Source organism: Arachis ipaensis, chromosome B1, assembly GCF_059453495.1.
Source record: "Arachis ipaensis isolate K30076 ecotype BB chromosome B1, ASM5945349v1, whole genome shotgun sequence".
In the NCBI taxonomy this organism is placed as follows: domain Eukaryota; kingdom Viridiplantae; phylum Streptophyta; class Magnoliopsida; order Fabales; family Fabaceae; genus Arachis; species Arachis ipaensis.
In genome coordinates, this window is record NC_142436.1 from 148,863,222 (window position 1) to 148,886,759 (window position 23,538).

At 34.5% G+C, this 23,538-nt stretch overlaps 3 protein-coding genes across 4 annotated transcripts; 2 read left to right on the forward strand and 1 right to left on the reverse strand.

Moving 5' to 3' along the window:
- Nucleotides 1–4,360: 4,360 nt before the first annotated feature.
- Nucleotides 4,361–5,587, forward strand: LOC107620263 (uncharacterized). Its single transcript, XM_016322454.3, has 3 exons — nt 4,361–4,542; nt 4,634–4,734; nt 4,953–5,587. Exons 1-3 carry the CDS (start codon nt 4,445–4,447, stop codon nt 5,432–5,434), a joined length of 681 nt encoding a protein of 226 aa, XP_016177940.1. The 5' UTR covers nt 4,361–4,444; the 3' UTR covers nt 5,435–5,587.
- Nucleotides 5,588–5,605: 18 nt separating this feature from the next.
- Nucleotides 5,606–15,137, reverse strand: LOC107640364 (uncharacterized). 2 transcript variants are annotated; one of them, XM_088502181.1, is made up of 12 exons: nt 14,896–15,137; nt 14,736–14,803; nt 14,555–14,616; nt 14,318–14,467; nt 14,026–14,202; nt 13,522–13,734; nt 11,627–13,332; nt 11,217–11,282; nt 11,067–11,136; nt 10,139–10,854; nt 9,041–9,220; nt 5,606–6,058 (listed from the first exon to the last, which is right to left on the reverse strand). In XM_088502181.1, exons 1-10 carry the CDS (start codon nt 15,135–15,137, stop codon nt 10,177–10,179), a joined length of 3,432 nt encoding a protein of 1,143 aa, XP_088358307.1. In that variant the 3' UTR covers nt 5,606–6,058; nt 9,041–9,220; nt 10,139–10,176. The 2 variants fall into 2 exon arrangements, with proteins under 2 accessions (XP_088358307.1, XP_088358306.1); XM_088502180.1 differs by lacking the exons at nt 14,555–14,616; nt 14,736–14,803; nt 14,896–15,137 and having other exon boundaries at nt 5,606–6,031; nt 14,318–14,463.
- A 1,369-nt stretch (nt 15,138–16,506) lies between these two features.
- LOC148578854 (uncharacterized) lies at nt 16,507–19,864 on the forward strand. Its single transcript, XM_088503229.1, has 9 exons — nt 16,507–16,731; nt 16,919–17,263; nt 17,331–17,476; nt 17,597–17,707; nt 18,032–18,122; nt 18,204–18,588; nt 18,738–18,934; nt 19,040–19,442; nt 19,536–19,864. The coding sequence occupies exons 1-9, from the start codon at nt 16,507–16,509 to the stop codon at nt 19,862–19,864; spliced, it is 2,232 nt and encodes a 743-aa protein (XP_088359355.1).
- Nucleotides 19,865–23,538: the final 3,674 nt, after the last annotated feature.

Here is a 23,538-nt window from a genome sequence, read left to right on the forward strand (position 1 = left end):
CTTGATCCAATGCCTTCACTGAAATGAGATTGAACCGCATATCTGGCGCATGCCTAACATTCTTCAACTGCAACTTGCATCCCATGTTAGTTTCAAGCCACATATCACCCATACCAATGATATCACACACTCCTTTATCTCCTAATTTGATCTTGCCAAAATTTCCAGCAGTATAGGAAGTGAAAAATTCACGCCTCGGAGTGACATGACATGAGGCACCAGAGTCCATAATCCAAGTGGAATCATCACAGACAAGATTCACATAATTTTCATCATATGTGATAAGAACATCTTCATAAACAATAGCAGCAGTTTCTTTATCACTATCTTTACCTTTGTCTTCGTTTCTTCTCCTTGATTGTTCTCTTTTCAAGAACCTACAGTACCTCTTGATATGCCCCGGCTTGCCACAATGGTGACAAATGAACTCTTTTCTTGGCTTGTACTTTCCTCTTGACTTGCTTCGACTCTCTGACCTGTCAGAACTGTGAGGTTTTCTACTTTGACTTCTCCCCCGTGACTCTGAAACAAGTGCTTCTGACTGGGAGGAGGCATTAGTCAAACCTCGCTCTCTTCTTCTGGCTTCTTCATTCAACATGCTCTCTTTAACCATTGCTAACGTCAACTTTCCTTTTGGAGCTGAGTTAGTCAGTGTCACAACCAAAACTTCCCAACTATCAGGCAAAGAGCTCAACAACAACAAGGCTTGCAACTCATCATTCAAAGTGATTTCATTATTTGTCAGTTGGTTCACCGTCTCTTGAAAAATACTCAAGTGCTCCGGCATTGATTTACCTTCAACATACTTCATATTGACAAGCTTCCTAATCAAGAATGCTTTGTTTTGCACATTCTTCCTCTCATATAACTCCTTCAATTTCTTCCACATCTTCTCAGCATTCGTTTCAGTGTCAACATGTGGATACACGCTAAGATCAAGCCATTGCCTAATCAAAGCAACTACCTTCCGGTTCAGCTTCTTCCATTCAGCATCGGATTTAGTACCTTTGGATTTATCTCCCTCCAAAGGATCATACAAGTCCTTGCTATACAACATATCTTCCATGAGGGTCTTCCAAATTGAATAATTTTGGGAATTCAATTTGACCATATTCGGTCCATGAGTATTTTCCTCCATTTAATCAGCACAGAGATAAACAACCAAAGCTCTAGATACCACTTTGTTGGGAAAATCTCAACACAGGTTCAAAAACAATAACCTGTTTAACAGCGGAAGCACCAGAAATAATTTTCCCACAATCTGTGCAATTAAATGGGCAACACCAAAGATACTCCAAGCAGCAAATATAATGGCAGAAATTAAATAATCAGACACCAGAATTTTAACGTGGAAAAACCCCCAAAAGAGGGACAAAAAACCCACGGGACCTAGTCCAGAAAAATCTTCCACTATCAGAATAATGGGTACACAAACAGTCTTCCTAGTGACACTAGGACATCTCAACAATCAACAAAATACATCACCAAAACTGGTGGCATCAACATAAACCCTCCACAAAGTGGGTATCTCAAATCAGGCAAAAGAGAAGGCAATACAACAAGCAAGTTATATCCTAATGTTCATCTCTACACCAGGAATAACATACTAAAATTTCATAAAAAATGGAGCAAGTTTACCAAGTCAATGTGATCAAGATTGGCTTGCCCTTTTCCCCCAAATTTCTCTTCTCCTACGCCGCTGCTACGTCTTGCTTTCTTTCAAAATTGAAAGAAGCCTTCTGTCTCTCCTTTCTCGTGGCTATTAGCCACTTTCCTTTTATTTTTATTTGTTTTCCTTTTTTTTTTTTAACTGTGGGCCCTATTTGGTTGGAGACCCACCAACAAGTATAAATAATCTACCTCTCCGCTCATTGTGCGTCTCACTCTAGTTAAAACAAAAGCTATTAGGCTAAATCGTAACATAGATCGCGACAAGTGCGTCTACTTTTTGGAGTTTTTTGCTAATTAAAGAGAAAAACAACGAAAAGAAGCTTATCAGGCGAGTCAGCAGATGTAATTAATTTCAATCATTAAATAAACACTTTAATAAATCATGTGCTTGGTGCGATGCATTGTGGGTCCTTGCCTTGTGTGGTATTATACAAAAATAAAAAAGTGAAGTATCCAATTAGCATTTTGTACTAACTACAGCATTGCCACTACTTAAGTGTAGCACGCAACAGTAACATAAATGAATATACTCTTGACTTGCTACTATTAAGGATTAACCATGACCATACGCGTGTAGAATAGGATAGCAATCGTGATCGGGATCCAATACTACCAGAAGAACAGGTACCATGTGTGTAATTATCAAAGGTACATTGTGAAAATATCTGTTTGACTATGTAGCTATACGAGATGAAAATTTAGACCTGGCTCATGACATATGAGATTCGTACCTAGTTAATACTAATAGAGTGAGAAGTGAAAAGTGAAAGGATGAAAATGGTGAAATGGAGAGCAGTGGATGCTTCGAGATGTTTAATAGATGCGTGGCTAGAACGGAGAAGAATGTTGTAAAGTATGGATAAGTCTAGAGTCTCAGTCCAGAGGCGCTTTTTTTTTTTTGGCATAAAAATAAAAGTATTTATATATTCTAACATTGTAATTTTTAGTGTTTTTTAAAATTGTGAGAAGTATACAAATTGAAAGGTTCGGTTTTTGTATTTTAATTTTTTTTATTTTTCTTAACACAAATCGAACGGTCCGATTTTTGTACCTTTACAAATTGGATTGTCTGATTTTTGTATTTTTAATCAATCGGACTATCTAATTTCTACCTTTCTAATTAAACAGTTCTAAATTTAAAAATAACACTCCAACCATCCACATTTCAATAAAACACCTATTGTCACTCTAATATCAAAAACAAAAAATTTCAGTGCAGACTCTCGAGTTTGAATTAAAAAAAAGTCTAAACAAAATTGTATCTTTTTTTTAGTTTAGTTTTTAAATTCAAATCATTTAAATAATTTTAGAACTAGATTCAGATCCAAAATTTAAAAAAAAAAAAAAAAAAAACTCTAGTCTGAGATTCTGAGTCAGTTCACACACTTCACACACGTAGGGATGGAAAAATTTTTCGAGACGCGGGTATCTCTGCGGGGATTACCCCGAATGGGGATTCGATTGTGGGAAATTTTTTTTGCGGGGATGGGAATGGAGGACAAAATTCTCCCGAAGCAGGCATGGGGACCCGAGCAGAGATCCCACCCCGTCCCCGCTATTCTGAATTATCCTTAATAGTTTATTTCTCATGCATGTTTTTTAGTCATTTCTCACACACACACATATATATACAAACCCAAAACTCCTAATCTTTATTTGCATAACCATTCTTCAATTCAGAGATCCCTAACACTGTCCATACTCCATCCAACCTCTCTGCAGCCACCCCTTCGTCACCCTTCTCACCGCATCGTCACACATCACCGTGCCATTACCCTTACCGCGTCTAATTTCTATTTGCGGCGTTCCTTTTCGTAACTCTGCCGTCGTATCCATTCTCCTCTCTGTTGCCGCGTCTCCCACCTCGTCCACTGCTTTGTCCTTCGGCTCGTCGTTGCGTCCCCCAATTGCGTCATTTCGAAAGAAGTCACCATCGTGTCATTTAGACTTTTTGTATAAAATCTTGCGATTTTTGTATAAGATAGATACTTGCAGCTCTAATTATATGGAAATTAATAATTAATTAGAACTATTATATAGATGAAAAATAGGGTCCCCGCGGAGAATGGGACCCCGTAGAAAATGGGGATAGGGGGCAATATTCCCCCACTGCGGCAAATGGGGACGGGGATGGAAAACAAATCTGAGGGCGGGGATGGAGAGCAGAGAGGCATCCCCCGCCCTGCCCCGTTGACATCCCTACACACACAGCCTTTTTTCAACTGTGTCGTCTCTGCCATTGGTGTTTATTGTCTCCGCCGTAGCCGGCGCCGGAGCATGCAGCTGCCACCACCACCACAAAACCGTTGCTTTTCTGGTCGTTCTTCCGCTGTTTCTGCTTTTGTTTCCGTGTATGTCTCTTTGGATCATTGCCGCGCCGCCGCTATATTCCGCCATCCGCCTTTCCTCGTCGTGACCCAACTCTGTTGTTCTCCATTCTCTAAAAGCTGGCTTCGCATTGCAAACTCTAGCACTCAAGGATCAAGGTTAATGCCTCTTTCAGAATCTCAATAAAAATCCCTCTACTACAAGGTCATAACTCATAAGCATATATCACCAATGTGCATTTCATCATTTTCTAGAAATTGATGCAACTTCTGATAGACTAGGTTGCTCTTTTAATTTATGTATGTATATGTACACTAGTGACATTTAGAGTCAGTTGAAAGAAAAAAAGAAGAATATGATAACCGCTTCTGGTTCTAGTTGTTATTAACCTTGACAAAATCTTATAAAATTGCATTTCACAAAGAAATAACCTGATCTTCAATTTATGGGCAACGTTATTGAGTCATTTGCTCAGGGAATTGGAAACGGCGTCGGCAAACTTTTTAGTTCCCCTGTTGAGTTCCTCTCCGGCAAGTCTTGTAGGTAACACCATACAATACATACTCGTCAATGCATTTTAAGAACTTCAAAATTAAACATGAAATGTGAAAAATTGGAATTTAACTTGTTTCAGTTCAGTATGTGGACCAACATGGGACTTTCTTTGCTACATCGAAAATGTCTGCGTTGCCAATCTCTTGAGACTCGCCATGGTATTTATTCTGCTGTATGCAGGTGAATGATTTATCAATGTTATCTGATTCAAGATAGAAACTAAAATGCAGTTGTCTTTATGAAGTTGTTTGATGATAATTTAGTCAAATATGTTAAATTATTTAATGGATATCGAATATCAACCTCTCATAAAAAATGAGTTTTCACCCTAAACGGATCTTGGATTGCATCCAACATCTTCCTCGATCAAACTTATAACGTTCTGTTTTTCTTTGCAGTTCTATTATTCTTTTATCTGCTGCATAAATTAGGCGTATTCGGGTGCATTGGGCGGGGTCTTTGCAAAATAATATGGGCATGCTGTTCTTATTGTTGCATATGGGAATATGCTTGTGCTTTTTCGTGTGCCAAACCGCACAAGATTAAAAGGAGGAGGAGGAGATTAAGAAACACTATAGATAACAGGTTCTACTTCGCAACTGAACAAGATTATAGTGATGAAAGTATTTCAAATCGTTTTCCATCACTTTCGCGTAGAAGGAGAGACTACAAAAGCTCCCATTTAAGAAAATCTTTACGGGTTAGAAATGGTGATCATGCTCGAGTTAAGATTAGTAGTTATAAAAGCAAAAAGCATCATGGCAATAATGTAATGGAACATTGTGATTACAAAGGCAATGTTCATGATATTAAGGTAACTCGTACATCTAAGTTTGCTAGAAAAGGTGTCAATAGGAGAAAAAGAATTCTTACAAAGTAATACCTTCTTTGTATTATTAATGCATATGCTTATGACTTGTTAATTTGAGGGGGGAAAAAACACGTATCTTCTTGCTTTTTGTCTTGTAACATTGATAGAAAGGAGAAGAATGTTGTAAAGTATGGATAAGTCTAGAGTCTCAGTCCAGACTCCCGGGTTTGAATTTTACATGAATTTATGGATAGGGCTTTGCAAACTAAATTATTTGAAAAAAAAAAAACTAATTTTAAATAAAAAAAATCTAAACCAAATTGTATCTATTTTTGTAGTTTGGTTTTTAAATTCAAATTATTTAAATAATTTCAGATCTGGATTCAGATCCAAAATATAAAAAAAAAAAAACTTTAATCTGAGTCGGTTCACACCTCAGCCATTTTTTCAACTTTTACGGTCTCCGCCGTAGCCAACACCGGAGCATGCAGCTGCCACCACCACCACAAACCCGTTGCTTTTCTGGTCGTTCTTCCGCTGCTTTTGCTTTTATTGCTGTCGCATACGTCTCTTTGGATCATCACCGCGCCGTCACTCTATTCCGCCATCTGCTGTTTTGCCATCCGCCTTTCCTCGTCGTGACCCAACTCTATTCTTCTCCGTTCTCTGAAAGCTCTTTTTGCATTACAAATTCTAGCTCTCAAAGATCAAAATTAGTGTCTCATTCAGAATCTCAATAAGAATCCCTACTACAAGGTCATAATCATATCTCACCAATGTGCATTTCATCATTTTCTAAAAATTGATTCAACTTCAGATAGACTAGGTTGCTCTTTTAATTTTCTTCTCATTGTTATGTATGTATTTTACGCTATGGATAGCTAAATTCCGTGATTAGTTTATGCTGATTTGATTCTATAATGCATTATCTACATTTATTTCATTACATTTATTAGTTGAAAACTATTAGATAATTTGACATGTTTGTCAAAATTATTATCTAACAATTTTCACCTGTATAAAGACAACTACATCTGAATTTTCACTCTTTTTATATTCTTGTTTGTGTCATGATTTGGATAGTGTGATGCAGGTTTAATAAATAAAAAAAAATAGAATCCTTAATATCTAGTGGTGTGGATAAGTTTAGAGCATTTTACATTTTTTAGTTTGATTATCTTTCACTTTGCATTGTACTAAGAGTGTTATTATGCATTATACTTATTGTTTTCTTATAGTTTGATATTTGTCTACTTAAGTTAAAAATATAGAGTTCACACTAAAAAAATAAGTTGGTGTTATTAATATTCTTTCTATATCATATGCAGAATAAGATGATTGATAATAATAGTACTCAACCATCTTTTTCACCGTCAAATATTTGTAAAAATTGGTCAGTTTAAAATTATTTTGAAACAGAAAATGCTATTGAAAAAAAAGTTAAATGCAAATATTACAATAGCTTAATATAATATAGAAATTGAACCAGCTCAATAGATAATAATTAAAGATGCAAGCAAAATCTTGACAATGATTCAAACAAAAGAAGAAAAATAACGATCACACCATTTTACTTTGTTGAGAGTCCGAAATTTCGAAGATTTATGCATGTCCTACAAGTAAAATTCAAAATTTTTTCTCGAACTACATTAACACATGACATTGGAACTTTTTATATTGAAAAAAATATGAAATTGCAAGATTTTCTCTCGACAAATTATGGTAGAGTATGTTTAATAACTGATCATTGGACTTCAATTCAAAATTTACTTACTTGAGATTGACATCACACTTTATATATTTGGATTGGAAATTGCATAAAAAAATATTTCATTTTTGTCAAGTCATAAGCCATTCAAGAGAGATCATAGAAGTGACAATTGAATCTTGTTTGAATAATTGAAATTTAAATCCAGTATTTAGTGTGACGTTGATAATGTATCGTCTAATAAGGTCACAATTAAATATCTGAAACAACGATTAAGTTCTTGAAATAGCTTTTGAATAATGAATTTATTTACATAAGATGTTGTACACATATTCTAAATTTAATTGTAAAAGAAGAGTTAAATTAGATTGATGAATCAATACTAAGGATTCATAATGCGGTAAAATGTCAGATTTTCTCATAGACTATTTTGACCTTTCTTTTACAATTAAATTTAAAATACATGCACAACATTTTATGAAAATAAATTCATCATTCAAAATAATGTTATTCCAAGAACTTAATCTGTTTTAGAATTTTAATTGCAACATCATTAAACGATGCATTATCAACATCACACTAACTACCCGATTTAAATTCCAATTAAGTTTTAATTGTAACTCCTATGACCTTTTTTAAATAGCTTGTCACTTGGCAAAAATAAAGTATTTTTTGTATGTAACTTCCAATTCAAATCTACAAGGTGTGTTGTCAAACTCATAAATAAAGTTTTAAATTGAAATTCAAGTCTCAGTTGTTAAACATACTTTAACACAGTTTATCGAAAAAAAATCTTGTAACTTCATCTTTTCTTTAACATAAGAACTTTAATATCACATGTTAATGAAGTACGCGAAGAAACTTTGAATCTTACTTTTGGTATACAAAATTCTTCAAAATTTTTTACTTTCAACAAAGTAAAATGGTAATTCTTTTCCAACAATTTGAAATACTACTTTGTGATGGTTGCTAGAATTTTGCTTGCATCTTAAATGACTACTCGTTAAGTTGGTTCCATTTTTATATTGTATTAAGCTACCACAATATTTGCATTTAACTTTTTTTCGGTAACATTTTCTACTTCAAAATAATTTTAAACAACTAATTGATTTTGACTACTATTATTATCAATCATCTTGTTATGTATATAAGGAGAATATTAATAATGCCAGCTTATTTCTTTTTTCAGTGTCAACTCTTTTTTTTTAAATTTAATTAGACAAATATAAAAGTATAAGAAGACAACAAGTATAATAAATAACATCACTCGGTATTATACAAATAGAAATGTGAAATGGTTTATACTTATTCACACCACTAGTGCTTGATATTAATGGTTCCAACCTTTTTTTATATTTATCAAACCTGAGAGCCTTGCTAAATAAGAAATTATAAGAAATGCTTGAGGAAAACAGTATCAAAATCATAACAAACAAGAGTATAAAAAAATGTAATGAAATCAACATAGATAATTGATCATGAAATTGAATCAACATACAACTAATTTCAAAATTCAGTTATTCATAGTGTAAAATTTTTTAGTTTGTGTCTAATACTTGGTTTTTTGGACCAGTTCTCGGTCTCTTGTATGTCTTCATTGTCTTATAGTATTTACTAGATAGAGATAGCAGTTGCAAAGTTTAAAAGAGATGCTTTATACACAGTATTCTCTTGGAATTGATTTATTAATAACTGATGTTTCTGTTTAGAATATTGTTCTTTTTTGGTTTGGTCGTGTAACATCTCAATTCAATTTTTCTATAACTAAGAGAGGAAACAACAAAACAATAAACAAGCAACATTGTCCTTAATTTGGAATTAGAGAAATTCCATATGAAATTAGAGTGACAGAAAAAATATCTAGTGGAAAAGGAATTTATTGTTTTGTATAATTTACAGAGAGTGAAGAAATATATGGTGGTGAGATATGATTAAGTTTCTATTGAGATTCTGAAAGAAACACTAACCTTGGTCTATAAGCGCTAGAGTTTGCAAGGCGAAATGGGCTTCCAGAGAGCGAGGGTCATGGTTAGGAAAGAGCAGTGAACGGCATAACAATAGACAGCGGAACAGAACAAAAGCAACAGAGGAACGACCAGAAAAGCAACGTGCTTGTAGTGGTGGCGGCAGCTGTCTGCTCTGCGGGGCTGCGGCAAAAACGACACAGTTGAAGAGAGGCTGTGTGTGAAGCGTGAACTGGCTCAGATTAGTTTTTTTTTTTTTTTTTTAAATTTCGGATCTTAATTTGAATCTGGATCTAAATATGAAATTGTTTAAATGATTTTGATTAAAAAACCAAACTATAAAATAAATACAATTTAATTTAGACTTTTTTTTAATTTAAAATGGGTGTTTTTCAAATGGTTTGGTTTGAATTGGATTTAAAATTCAAACTCTGGATTTTTTTTGCACAGCCCTAGAACTTGGTGGATTTTTTCTTCTTCTTTTTTTCATTATGCTCCAAATGCAAAGACTTGTGTACCTTTGAAAATGACGCTGGTGTGTGCAACTGTGGACCAATCTAGAGTACTTGGATTATTATGAATCATCGGCGAGTGTAATTATATAAATGTTGACAATTTATTCTTGGACAGCCACTAAGGAGACATGTCAATCAGATTTGGAGCTTTAATCAATCAAAAGTTCAATATCTACTAATATACAACAAGTCTATATTGGATTTTTTTGCATAATTTTTAATTAAATGTCTACTTTAACAGTCTTGAAAGGTCACTTTTCACAATAGGTCTGCACATTAAAGAGCTTTCATTCCACTCACGGTAATGAATCCTGAACACACTACGAATTTAGATTTGTTTTACCAGTCACTAAAAATTAATAATTCAACCCGTCATTGTTAAACCTAAACAAACTGATATAATTATTACCGTACGTACATTTATTTGGGGAGTTATAAGCACAATTATGACACAATTTATGTTTGATAAAGCTCCCTTCTGCCATTGATTAATATTTAGACAGTAATGGTTAACCAAGCACCAGGTGCATGTGCATTAGCTGAGATTAGTTTTACTCTTTCCAATTAGAAAGTTAGACATTCGTACCTGTTTTAGTGCCAATGCAGTTCAGCACTCTGAGGTAACTAAATAGTTTTCCTCAACATCTGCAGTATGGCTTCTGAGTCTCTTATTTCTTGGCTTTCTTGTGATTCATCAAGCCCTTGAGAGAAATCAGCATTAGTGTAAGTTCTAATTCCAGGGCCATGTCCTCCACTATCCCTTTCCCTTCCTTGCTGCGCTCGCCTCACTTCCTTTTGATGCTCAGTCAGTTCTAATCTCCTTTTTTTAACACTCAAAGGAGATGCATCTTTTTGTGCGTCCAGCACTAACTCAATTCTCTTGGATGTCCTATTATGTGTTGCGGTGACCCAGTATCCTGGCAGAGTGCCACTGACTTCCTTAGAGGAACGACATTTTTGAAGAGGTGGTAGGCTTCTCTTCTGGAGTTTTAATTTCCCATTCCTAGATAGTCTGTCGAGGACAGAGAGGAGATTCGGTGGGAAATCCAGAATAACTTGTTGACCAAACGTGGAATTCCAAAATGTGATGGTTGGTTTTGAAATGGAGGGATATGGATGATCAAGAGTTTTTTCAAACAAGGTTTCATGAAGTCTGAGTAAAGCGGAACCAAAGTTCATTGGAGGTTGACTTCTTTTTAAACAACTTAAAATTTCAGTCCACAGATGTTGGAGTTGCTCATTTGTTGTTTCATCCTGATTTACCATATTTGATAGCCATTGAAGTAGTGGGCAGGAAATAATCTGCAACCAAGTATATGCTATATTATATACAAGTCAAGCAGGATGGAAAATTCAGGTAATGGTGGTGTTCTACGCAAAAGAAATCCACTTACTATATTGATTGTCAAATTTGGGGATATAAAGATCGGGTAGGTAGTCCCTCACCTTTCCAAGTTGAGAGTCTAAGACTACACTAATGATTATACATAATAGAAAGAAGTAAAACAACAAACCTCCAGAAAAAGAAGAATATCTTGCTTCCTGTGAAGGCGGCTAACGAAATTTGCTAATGCAGAAGACACTCTGCAAATTCATGTGAGAGTCAAATAAGTTACCATTGACCAACCAAGCATACATTGAGGAGACAACTTAAATGGACTCACCTTGAGGTCCCAACAAAACCAGGCAGTGGGTCTATCACCACCGTTTTCATCAACAAATTCATATACCTGAAAAATGCCACATGAAAACGATCAACTACTAAATTATTGATGATGTTATCATCATAATCTCAGCATTCTCAAAACAGGCCCCTGTATAATTAACAAAAGAGAATGGACAAAAATATATGAAGCTATAGAATAACTAAATCGAAGTTGAAATAGAACTTGTATAATTTAATTTCATTTAAGGATGAAAAACATAACTTTACAATTACTTTGCGGAAGAAAGACTGGAACCAGTAACAAACAAACAAACAAATATACAACTTCTACAGAAGCACATCGTATACTGATAATAATACTGTTCTTGCACATCGTATACTCATAATAATATGGCTCTTAAGACTTACCTAGCAGCAAGTTTTAAGCAGTTCTTTATGCCACAGAGAATTTTGCTCTCACGTTCAGTGTTACTTATTTCTGTTTCTGAAACTAATTCTGAAGTCTGAATGTGGTCAAGAATGCATATCATGAAATTGCCAGATAAATGAAGGATACCAAGATCAGTATCATTGCATTTCAAATGAAGTTCAATGCCGCTCTCAGCCATATCAATGCTATCATCAAGGCACCTGCTTAACAATGTGCACAGATCTCCAGAAAAATTGGTGGTTGTTGAACATCCGGAGCCTGAAGCACTAAGAGATTCGTAAAGCGATATCCATGTTTGAATAACAAGGTCAAGCATTGGGTTTTTTTCTAGTAATACTTTATAATTCTCTGAAGAGGCACCAGCATTTGACAAGGTCAATCTTGCAGTTTCAGTGTGTACCACAATGGGATAAATTAAAAGATGGCATATGGACGAATAAGCAGCACTATCAGACATGGCTACCCGTAGAGACCTACAGTTTGGATCACGTGCACAGCCATTCAATCCTTCAGCCAATGTTATCCATATTTTTAAGTGAATTGGTCGAACATCTTTGTACAAGAAGCCAACAAAAGTAAGTAGATTGTCTGGGGAATCACTTGAAGAAAATATGAATTTAAAATATTCAGAGCTTCTTTGTGGCTTGCAGTCTAATTGAGAAGAATTCATTGCTAACCAGTCCAGCATATGGAAGTAAACCGCTATCAAATAAACCATTGGAGAAACCTTATCCATATAAGAAACACGACTGACACTAAAATTTAGGTGTTCATTGTGATCACCTGATTGTGTGCCACCAATGTACTTTAGGTCTAAAGAAAACTTGTAGAGAGGAGATCCCAAGATCAAAGAATCTAATTCCTTTGTGACAACTTCTATAAACCGAATGGAAATGCAGTACAGATCATGCTTTTCAGTGCCATCTGTGCATAAATCCTCGCATACATTTTTTATGAATGTTAATATTGATTTCAAGCACAACATAATACCATCATAATTGGTAGATGTACTTTCCAAATCATGTTTGACTCCTTTTAAAACAGATGTAAATAACTTTGCGGCAGCATCATAAACAAGACTTCTATGATCAGAAGTCACTGTTGGTCTTGATGCTTGACAAATGAGAACAGAAATCATACTAAGATAAAAATCCAATTGACTGATATCCCATGGCAGCCATCTAATTGGGTGAAGCTTCCAAGAGCATTTGGCAGATAGAGAAGGCCCAGTTTCAGAGATTCTATCTCTGAACTGGTTAGTTGATTGGCAGAGGACATCCCTACACTTCTGTGAGATACTATCACTGAGCAGATCTAGGCCTAGCCCCCACAACCAGATGCTCTTGCTATCAGGTCCATTCTGAAATATTGCTTTTAAAATAGGCTCCAATACCATCTTTATCAATGAGGGTTCGTTGATAGAAGTTTCAAGCTTATGAAGCAAATAACACCATGTATTCAAGCATGATGAGTGGACTGATATATCACACTTACTAGACATAATGCCATTCAATGGGGTCATTATTAGTCTTATGCTCTTGGAAAAACCATTTGCTTGGACATCACAATTGTTCCTTTCTAATGAATGTTGTTTTTGAAGATGATTTTCCTTGGCTGGGGTATTTTTATTGGGATCTAACATTGTGCAGTGAACAAGAGCATCGATAAGACCTTCCCAAGCAACCTGCACAAAACAGTTGAAAGGTCATATAAGCTATAATCAAGGAATGATGTCAATAACTAGTCTTCAAATGTCAAATTGATATCTTTAAGCCACTTTGTCATGTCACTTAAACTATTGGACAATCGTCATCCCACATAAACCATCCCTATGAATCATGGATGACATAATGCAGCAGCTCAAATATATTACCAGTGTAGCGATCTGAACTTGAGGGTCAAGGTCTGTAAATGTACATTCAGGAATTTTCAGTGAGTCATTAACTAATTGTCTAGTCTTCAAAGCATGTGATCCAAGCATTCGGATAAACCATCCCCATGCTTGAATAACTTGAATCTTCATACCCTTATCTAACAATTTCTTCATCCCACTAAGCAAATTTAACTTCATATCTTTGACAAGAACCTGTTGAAAATGAAGAAAGCAATTAATGAGATCAAAGCCAGTACAACATCCTTGAAGATATTGGCTAATTATGAAATGTTAGTGGCATAAACACATATAATAAATAATTATATAATTAATTTATAAAAGGGAAAAAGATCCATCACAACTTTTCCTTCTCACAATATATTGTTATAAATCACTTGCACAATGACAGCAATACGGCTTAGGTCATAACAAGCAAGAGCTTGTCATGTAACAATATTGCGGATTCACCACTTTATATTGAATATCAGATGCGGTTTTTGGTACCTTGGAGAGATCCAAGGAAGGAGGAATGACTGAAGTTTTGACCTTCAATAGACATCGTTCCGTGGCATCCCTTTCCCTCTTATCTGTGCTGAGAAGTCTTCTGTATATTGGAGGAGCCCATATATGGGATGAGTCTCTCATTTGTTTACTTAGTTGACCACATAGCTTCATTACAGCCTGTCACGAGAAGACTCAAATATGAGTGTTCACATACACTTCCAGATAAATCTGAGATATAACATTCAAGAATCTATAAAAACATTTCTAGTTAAAAGAAAGGAAACAACACTACCTGGGTAGCTTCAAATGTTGTTGACAAAGAACCCATTGGGTTGTCCAAGGCATGAACAATTGCTAGTAACAAAGAATGGAAGTGAGTAGCAAGAAACGATTCTCCTAACTGTTGAACAGATATACACCATACCCCTAAATTACAAGCAGACTGTACCAGCAGCAACAAGAATAATTTAATATAGGGTTAAAATACTGAAAAAGTGTCCATAAAGAGTGAAACGGATATCAAACTAGCCTTTAATTTAGTGGTTGTAATAAGTTTGGACAGTGACTCTAATACCAAATTGACATCATCCGCTGCAAGACAAAGAAAAATATGAAAAGCAATGTTGCATGCATCATGGCATAGTACCAAAATCAGTTACACTATGAATAAGATAGGTTGAACCGTTGTCGTAGAAGCAGATAATACATACGTGGAAGTGAGGACACAATGGAAGGATGATAAATCATGAAGCCCAAGCATTTCAAGGCTTGCGCAGCTCTACATCGAAATAAACAAGCAAACAAATCAAGACAACATGATAGAGAAAGAGAATTGGATGAATTGGAAGGTGGAAGATGAAGGTGACTCACATTTCTTCGTCGTGGTTGGAGATGTCGGAGATTAGGGAAGAGACGATGGAGTGAGAGGAGAGTGAGAGGGAGTGGAGGGAAGAGGGATTGAGAGAGGAATGTTCCTGGAAATGGAGGAGGCTTGAGTAGCCGGAGCACTTGCTGGATTTGTCGCCAGAAGAAACCAGGAGCTGGATTTCGCCGATCTCATTCTCATTGGACATTCTTGTTCTTCCAAGGATTGCAGAATGAGATTGAATCATGAAACCCTTAGACTGCTGCTACTTGCCCCCAATTTTTCGCGCCATTACGTTTCGCGCGCTTTTTTTTTTTTTTTTTCCCTCACACACCTAGGAGTTAGGACGGTTTAAAACATGTTTTTTTAAGTTTTTGAATTATAAAAAATAGTAGTATTAATATTTAATATAATTTTTAAAATTAAATTATAATTTTTTTAAAAATTATTTAAGTGTTTATAAAAATATTAAAAATAAATTTTTTTTTGTAATAAAAGATTTTTTATTTTTTTTAAATAAAAATTTTTAAAATTAAAAAAACAAACACAAAATACTTTATTTATAAATTACTTTTAATATAAATATTTATTGTTTAAATTATTTTTTTTTAAAAAAACTTAATTAAAGAGAGAAAATTATCATTTGAGCTATAATTTGTTAACACATTTTTCTTTTTTTGAATTACACTTGTTTTTTTTTTTTTAAATGACTGAAAATTACAATTATCAAATATAGTAAATAATTTTTTATTAGTTTGTATAATAAATATAAAATCAAATTTGATTATTGGTTTGATAATACATTCATTGTTACAAGCTAAATTTGCTAACTACACCATGACTATTTGATTAAAAATAATTAAATAGATGAAATTGTAACTTTAAATATCAAGAATCTGTGGATTAGAGATAAAATTCTAAATGAAAAGTTTTCTAAGTGTTGATATTTCTTATGCTTAATTATAGAAATTCTGTAACTTATTTTTAAGGATCTCATAGGGCCTATAATAGTAAACATTTTTTTCTATATATGTGTACATATACGTTGAAATAGCTAGAGAGAATACAATTGATTTTCTTCGCACAAAAAAAAATTTGGTATCAGAGCCCAGGTTACGTCTAGTACAATGGGCAAGTCAAAGTCTGACCCCTCTAAACCCTCTGGCACTAAGACTGCTCCCATCATTATTCAATCTGAAAATTCATCTTTCAATGCTGGAATTGTCCTCAATGAAACGAACTATGATGTTTGGTGCCAGATGATGGAGATGCATATTGCTGAGAAGGAGAAACTCTCCTTTATTCGTGGTAAAACAGCACCACCGACTAAAAAAGATGCAAGTTATGACAAGTGGTACACAGACAACCAAAGAATCAAGAGATGGATATTGATGTCCATGTCTCCGGAAATCATGAAGCAATATATCCGTCTTCCTACTGCTCGTGAAATTTGGAAGGCTTTATCAAAAGCTTTCTATGATGGGGCCGATGAACTGCAAGTTTTCACCTTGAACCAGAAGGCTTTCTCTGCCAAACAAGATGGCTGAACACTTTCTATCTATTATGGTGAATTAATTGAAATTTTTGGTGAGTTGGATCATCGCAATAAGGTGAGTATGGAATGTGAGAAAGATGTAGAACTGTATCGCAAATCCATTGAGGGACAAAGGGTGCATATCTTTCTTGCTGGTTTGAATTGTGAGTTCGATCAGATTCGTGGTGATATTTTGAGAAAATATCCAATCCCTGAGTTAGAAGAATGCTACTCACTGGTTCGTCATGAGTCTGTGCGGCTTACAACAATGAAAGGAGAACCTGAGAAGCCTGAAGCTTCAGCCCTTGTTAGCCAAAACTGATCCACTCAACACAAATCCAATCCCAATCATCAAGATCGAACAAGTTCCAATAATTTTAAATCCACTGCTAGTGCTAACAAATCCACTTATAGATGCGCCTACTGTGATCAATCTGGCCATACCAAAAGTCGCTGTTTTGAACTTGTGGGATCATAATCGTGATCTACGAAAGAAGAACTCACACAAGAACTCCACTTCTGCAGTTGTAGAATCAAAGGCAGAACAATATATTGAGGAAAAAGGCTCGGCTTTGGTAGCAACAGCAGGTAATGGAGGTAAAGTTTTAAATATTTGCGCACCTGTTTCTAATAGTACATGGATAATTGACTCTGGTGCTTCGGATCACATGACCTTTGATTCTAGACAGGCATCCCTTAAACCTTCCTCACAAAAATTTGTCTCTACTGCTAATGGTACCTCAGCTCTTGTTATAGGAGAAGGATCCTTATCTCTTACTGATACTTTGAATTTGGATTATGTTTTAGTTGTTCCATCCTTGGATTATAACTTTTTGTCCGTATCTCAAATCACCTCTGCTTTTATTTTGTGTTGTAATTTTTTGGCTTGAATTTTGTGTGTTTAAGGACATCCAAACAAGGCAGACGATTGGTTGTGGTGTTAAGAGAGGGAATCTATATTATTTAGATATAGAATCAAAGAGTTTGAATCAACTGTGTCAAGCATTGACAATGGACAACGATGAAGCAACAAAAAGGAAATCTGATATCTGGTTATGGCATCGACGTTTGGGACATGCCTCATTTGGTTATCTTAAAAAATTATTTTCTAGCTTATTTGCAAAATTTGATATTTCTAATTTCCGTTGTGATACTTGTGAATATGCAAAAAGCCATCGTGCTTCATTTCCTTTGAGTTTGAATAAAAGTTTAATTCCTTTTATGGTTATACATTCTGATGTTTGGGGTCCATCCAAAGTAGCTACCTTGGGTGGAGCACGCTGGTATGTCACTTTTATTGATGATTGTCACTTTTAAACCTTCCTCACAAAAATTTGTACTTAATACAATGCAAAGGTTAAGGTTCTACGAAGTGACAATGGAGGTGAATATTTGAGTTATAGTTTTCAACAGTATTTGGAAGCACAAGGAATCATTCATCAAACTACTTGTCCTAAAACACCCCAATAAAATGGGGTGGCTGAGAGAAAAAACCGTCACTTATTGGAAGTTGTTCGTGCATTATTGATAGAGGCTCATATGCCATTGTGTTATTGGGGTGAAGCACTTACATCTGCAGCATATTTAATTAATCAAATTCCCTCCAGTACCATTGATTTCAAGACACCATACCAAGTTCTTACTGAAGCTCCTACCACAACAAACTTACCTCCTCATGTCTTTGGTTGTGTAGCATTTGTACATCTCCATAAACACCAGCGCAACAAATTGAGTCCTCGTGCATTGTGATGTATTTTTGTGGGATATGCTACTTATCAGAAAGGGTATCGATGTTATCACCCTCCAACACAAAGAATGTTTATTACATTGGATGTCGTCTTTCAGGAAGACACAATGTATTTTTCCCTTCAGCCTGAACTTCAGGGGGAGTACCAAGAGGAAGTTCTGACTTTAGATCTTCAAATACCAAAAGAAGTAGAACTTTCTACTAGAGAGGAGGTTGCTAAACTTAATGCCCGAGATATGGATGAGTTGAACTTGGGTAATGGTGAGCACCTAGAAAGGGAAGTATCAAGTCCATCATCGGCATCTGAATCCCTCGAACCACAAGAAACCAATACACCAAACAACTATTTGTCAGCTGAGGATGCTCCTGATATGGCTGAACCATCTAGAAAAAAACTACCACCACGTCACACCAGAGGTATCCCTAAACCCACATATGACCTTAGATTTCTAGTAAGGTCAAATATCTTATGAGTCATTATGTGTCTAACTACCGCTTGTCTGAATCAAATCGATCATTTATAAATCAATTATATACTGTATCTATTCCTAAAAGTGTGCATGAAGCCTTAGCCGACCCGAGATGGAAGGCAGCTATAAATGAGGAGATGGAATCCTTGAAAAAAAATGAGACTTGGGAGCTTGTTGATTGTCCTCCTGGGAAGAAAACAGTCGGATGCAGATGGGTTTATACAGTAAAGTACAAAGCAGATGGTACAGTCGAACGCTTTAAAGCGAGACTAGTGGCTAAAGGGTACACTCAGGTCTATGGAATTGATTATACAGAAACATTTGCACCTGTAGCCAAAATCAACACAATTCGAGTCTTGTTGTCTTTTGCTTAGAATTTGAACTGGCCATTACAACAGTTTGATGTGAAGAATGCCTTTCTACATGGAGAGTTGTCTGAAGAAGTCTACATGGACCTTCCACCAAGATGCATGATACCAGAAAATTACACTCAAAAGGTGTGCATATTAAAAAAGTCATTGTATGGGCTTAAGCAATCTCCAAGGGCATGGTTTGGAAGATTCACCAAATCCATGAAGGCTTTCGGCTACAATCAAAGCAATACAGATCATACTTTGTTCTTGAAGAAACAACATGGTAAGATAACTGCACTTATTGTTTACGTAGATGACATGGTGGTAACGGGAAATGATCCTGAAGAAAGAAAGGCATTACAAAGTTACTTGTTTAAAGAATTTGAAATGAAAGACCTCGGTCCTTTAAAATTCTTCCTTGGCATCGAAGTGTCTAGATCCATCAAAGGTATTTTTCTCTCTCAAAGAAAATATACTTTAGACTTGTTACAAGAAACTGGCATGTCAGCCTGTCAGCCAGATGATACACCAATATAAGAAGGATTGAAGTTATCAGTTGAATCAAATCAAGTGCCAGTCGATAAAGGGCGATACCAGAGATTGGTTGGAAGGTTAATGTACTTGGCACACACAAGGCCAGATCTTATTGCATATGCATTGAGTGTTGTGAGCCAGTTTATGCATAATCCTAGAGAACAACATATGAATGCAGTGGTACGTATTCTGAGATATCTGAAATCTTCTTCAGGAAAAGGAATCTTGTTCACTAAAAATGCAGATTGTCAAAATGTGGATACATATACAGATGTTGATTGGACTGGGGCAATAGATGATCGACATTCAACTTCTGGTTATTTTACCTTTGTATGAGGTAATCTTGTTTCTTGGAGAAACAAGAAGCAGAATATTGTAGCACGTTCAAGTGCAGAGGCTGAATTTAGAGGAATGGCACTTGGACTATGTGAAACACTATGGCTAAGACTCCTCTTGATGGATTTGGGTTTTTCCCCCAAGCAACCAAATCAATTGTATTGTGACAACAAGGCTGCATGTGATATTGCTCATAATCCAGTCCAACATGATCATACGAAGCATATGGAAGTAGATAGATTTTTTATTAAGGAGAAACTAGATGAGAAGATTCTGGAGTTACCTAAGATTCGATCAGAAGATCAACTGGAAGATATCCTCACAAAAGCAGTTTCAAGTCAAGTTTTTTCAAAATTCTTAAGTAAGTTGGGCATGTGTGATATCTATGCACCAACTTGAAGGGGAGTGTTGAGATTTCTAATGCTTAATTATAGGAATTCTGTAACTTATTTTTAGGGATCTCTTTTTGTAAATATGGAAGCTATAAATTAGGATACTAAATTATAGGGTCAGTAGTTAAACGATAAGGCCTAGAATAGTAAATATTTTTTTCTATATATGTGTACATATACGTTGAATAGCTAGAGAGAATACAATTAATTTTTTTCACACAAAATAAACTCTAAGCACTTCAGTGTGTTAAATAGGGGTGTTCGCAGTACGATTTTGATCGATTTTGAGTAAAAAATTTATTCGATCCAAACACTAATTTTACTTGCGAAGCGGTTTGGATTTGATGATTTAAAAAAAAATATGATCCGATCCGATCCAATTTCAAGCAGTTTATATTGGATTGGATTTACGGTTTTGTAAATTAAAAAAATTAAACACATATAAGTATATAACAAGTCAATATATATCAAATTTTAAATAATCAACAATGACATAACAAGTTTCAACAATATCTTAAAAAGCCAACACTAACATAACAATAAAAATAAAATTACAGGTTAGTTAAAATAAATAACAGTTTGAACATAAAATATTTATTAAAAATAATAATACATGAATAATATAAAAATATATAATAAATTGAACATGTTATAACTATAATTGTAAATATAATAATAAAATAATAATATTATAGCACATTGTGCGGTTTTGATTAGATTTGATCAGTTATGAAAAGCAGATCCGAAATCCAATCTGATCCAGAATCCAATCAAATCCAAATTAGTGCCGTTTTAATCGATTTTCGGAGTAAGAATCAATCGTTCAGTGATCGCTACGCTTGATTGATTGGGGCGGGCTACTCACACTGTTTTGGCTAAAAACCCATTTTCTTGCTGTTCCTCACAGTTTACCTACTCCAAACACGAAAGTAAAGACCACAAAATCTGTCTACATAGCTCCCTTTGTTTAAAGTGTGGAGCTTCGCGGGAATCGTACGTCAGCATCGGCCTATAGACTGCCTTAGACCGGAGTGCCTTCCTTCTAAATGGGGGTTGGATTGAATTGGATGAATTGTTTAATTTGGATCGGTTTGGATTTGAACACCCCTAGGATCAAACACGAAGGGAAGCAAGATTTATGACTGTGGTATATGGATAGGGTCAACCTGGATGTAGAGCTTTCAATGGCAACAAAAATTGTTGAAAAAATAACACAAATTATATAATTATAAAGTATGTTGGATGGCGTATTTCTTTGTAAAAATTAGGTGTGAACGTCTGGATCAGACAGAAAATATACCACAAAACCATTCACTGATATTGCAGTGGAAAAAATATATGATAAGGAAACAATGAAATATGTGTTTGATAATATTTGGCAAGGAGTGATACTACCCATAATGGAAATGTTGTCGTGGTTTACGATTTCACGAACCTTTAAATATAAAGGATGTCTTCTTAAGGAGATGTGTCATAAAACAAGGTGACAAAATGTGTGTTGTGTGGTGATGAACCATAGACGATGAATCATTTGTTCTTGCACTGTAAATATGTTTTGAATATGTGCGGTGGCGAACTTTGTGTTAAAAAAATGTATGTTGAATATGTAGTAGGGAGATAAAGACTTGGTTTGGATGCCTCAGGATATAGATAGAAGAAAAAAAAGATGATGGATAATTTACTTTTTCAGCATTATATAGTGCGTGAGAACATATTAAGGATTGGTGGTGCAATGGAATAGGAAGAAAAAGAAGATTAAAATTGATAGATTAATTTGAAAAGGGAAAGAGAGAAAATGGATATGGTGACAATATGTAAAATATATATCAAATATTAATATACATGCAATTTGAGGATAAGTAACAAATTATGCAAGTCAAGTGAAATGCTTTATGAAAAATCTTGTATCTGAATATTCAAGAAGTAAAATGATACTTAAAGGCATGTAAGAAGAAACACATTTTTTACTTGAGAAGTTTGATGCGGTAGAAAAAGAGTTGAAAATGATCATTGATAGCAAAACTATTGTTACCTGGAATAAAGAAAAAACAAATTAGGAACAAAGGTTATTGAAGAGTAAAACAAAGTGCATAGAACTTTTGTTCTAAATTATTCATCTTGAATATAAGGTTGTGCTTTAAGAAAAGGAGTAAGTGAGAACAAATAGTGAGAGACAAGATTGAAGCGTGAGAAATATAGAATAATGCAACATTGATGCATTATTTGATTTGAATTATATCAAGTGAACTTCTTAGGCCTTTGATGTGTATGTCAATATAATGTTGTAACTGTAAGTGTATGTGGAAGAGATTGGCATATGGGCCACCGATTGTCTTTAGTGGCAATGTTTTTTTTTTTTTTTTTGGTAAAGACTTTAGTGGCAATGTTAAGAGAGATTAATTAGCTATATGCTACTTTACGAATTCTTTTGTCATATTGGGCTGAGTTTGTAACACAAATTATCGAAAAAAATAAAAATTTGATAAAATTGATTTTTTTTTTACTAACTTATTTGTACAATTGCAGATATTTTTTTCAAAAGTTATATCTAGTTACAGTCTTGCTAAAGATGTATGGCAGAACTTAGTGTCACCAAAAGTTGAAATATTTGTTTGATTTATTTTAGTTGGTATAATTAACATGAATGACAAACTAAATAGATTGAAGGGCATTTGATTGTTAAATTTTAGTAGGCGTTTAACTATGTCAAACACAATAAAATAATATTTTGATAATTGAACAACAACATCTATTAAAAAGGAGGGGCAGAAAAAACGATTTTATTTTGATTCACTAAATTTGACCATGTTAATAATTCTATTATGATAAAATTAGCCAAAAATTCATCTTGATTAATCAAGCCAAAAATATATTCAGAATCTAGAAAAAAACAAACACAAAAATTATTATAAATATTCTTCAGCCAATTTAATTTGTTAATCAAAAAGAGGTTACATGATTATTTATACTAATAGAGAATAAATGACCTTAATAAAATCTAACAATATAAAATTAATATATAACACAATATAATAATATATGCTAAATTTAAATATTTAAATTAACAACACATGCGTTGTAAATATGCTCCTGCATAAGTTCTTTTTTTATTTTTTGAATTATTTAACTGAAAAAAGAATGAAATAGGTGTTTAAAACAAAACATTAAAAATAGTTAAAATGACTGACAAATCATTCATGTGTTATAAAGAGTAGAATTGATCATTTGAATTATTGATAGTAATCATTAGTCAAGATAATTATTTTTGAAGGCTGATTCAAA

Bases quoted from the DNA above. Each gene is read 5' to 3' on its own strand.
- LOC107620263 (XM_016322454.3), top strand. From the start codon at position 4,445: ATGGGCAACGTTATTGAGTCATTTGCTCAGGGAATTGGAAACGGCGTC. The intron at 4,543-4,633 runs GTAACACCATAC...AACTTGTTTCAG, and splicing joins CTCTCCGGCAAGTCTTGTAG to TTCAGTATGTGGACCAACAT. The intron at 4,735-4,952 runs GTGAATGATTTA...TTTTCTTTGCAG, and splicing joins ATTTATTCTGCTGTATGCAG to TTCTATTATTCTTTTATCTG.
- LOC107640364 (XM_088502181.1), bottom strand. From the start codon at position 15,137: ATGATTCAATCTCATTCTGCAATCCTTGGAAGAACAAGAATGTCCAAT. The intron at 13,333-13,521 runs GTAATATATTTG...TGTTTTGTGCAG, and splicing joins AAGTTCAGATCGCTACACTG to GTTGCTTGGGAAGGTCTTAT. The intron at 10,855-11,066 runs GTTTGTTGTTTT...ACTTGGTTGCAG, and splicing joins ATATTCTTCTTTTTCTGGAG to ATTATTTCCTGCCCACTACT.
- LOC148578854 (XM_088503229.1), top strand. From the start codon at position 16,507: ATGGAATGTGAGAAAGATGTAGAACTGTATCGCAAATCCATTGAGGGA. The intron at 18,123-18,203 runs GTACATCTCCAT...GCTACTTATCAG, and splicing joins TCTTTGGTTGTGTAGCATTT to AAAGGGTATCGATGTTATCA. The intron at 19,443-19,535 runs GTATTTTTCTCT...CAATATAAGAAG, and splicing joins AGTGTCTAGATCCATCAAAG to GATTGAAGTTATCAGTTGAA.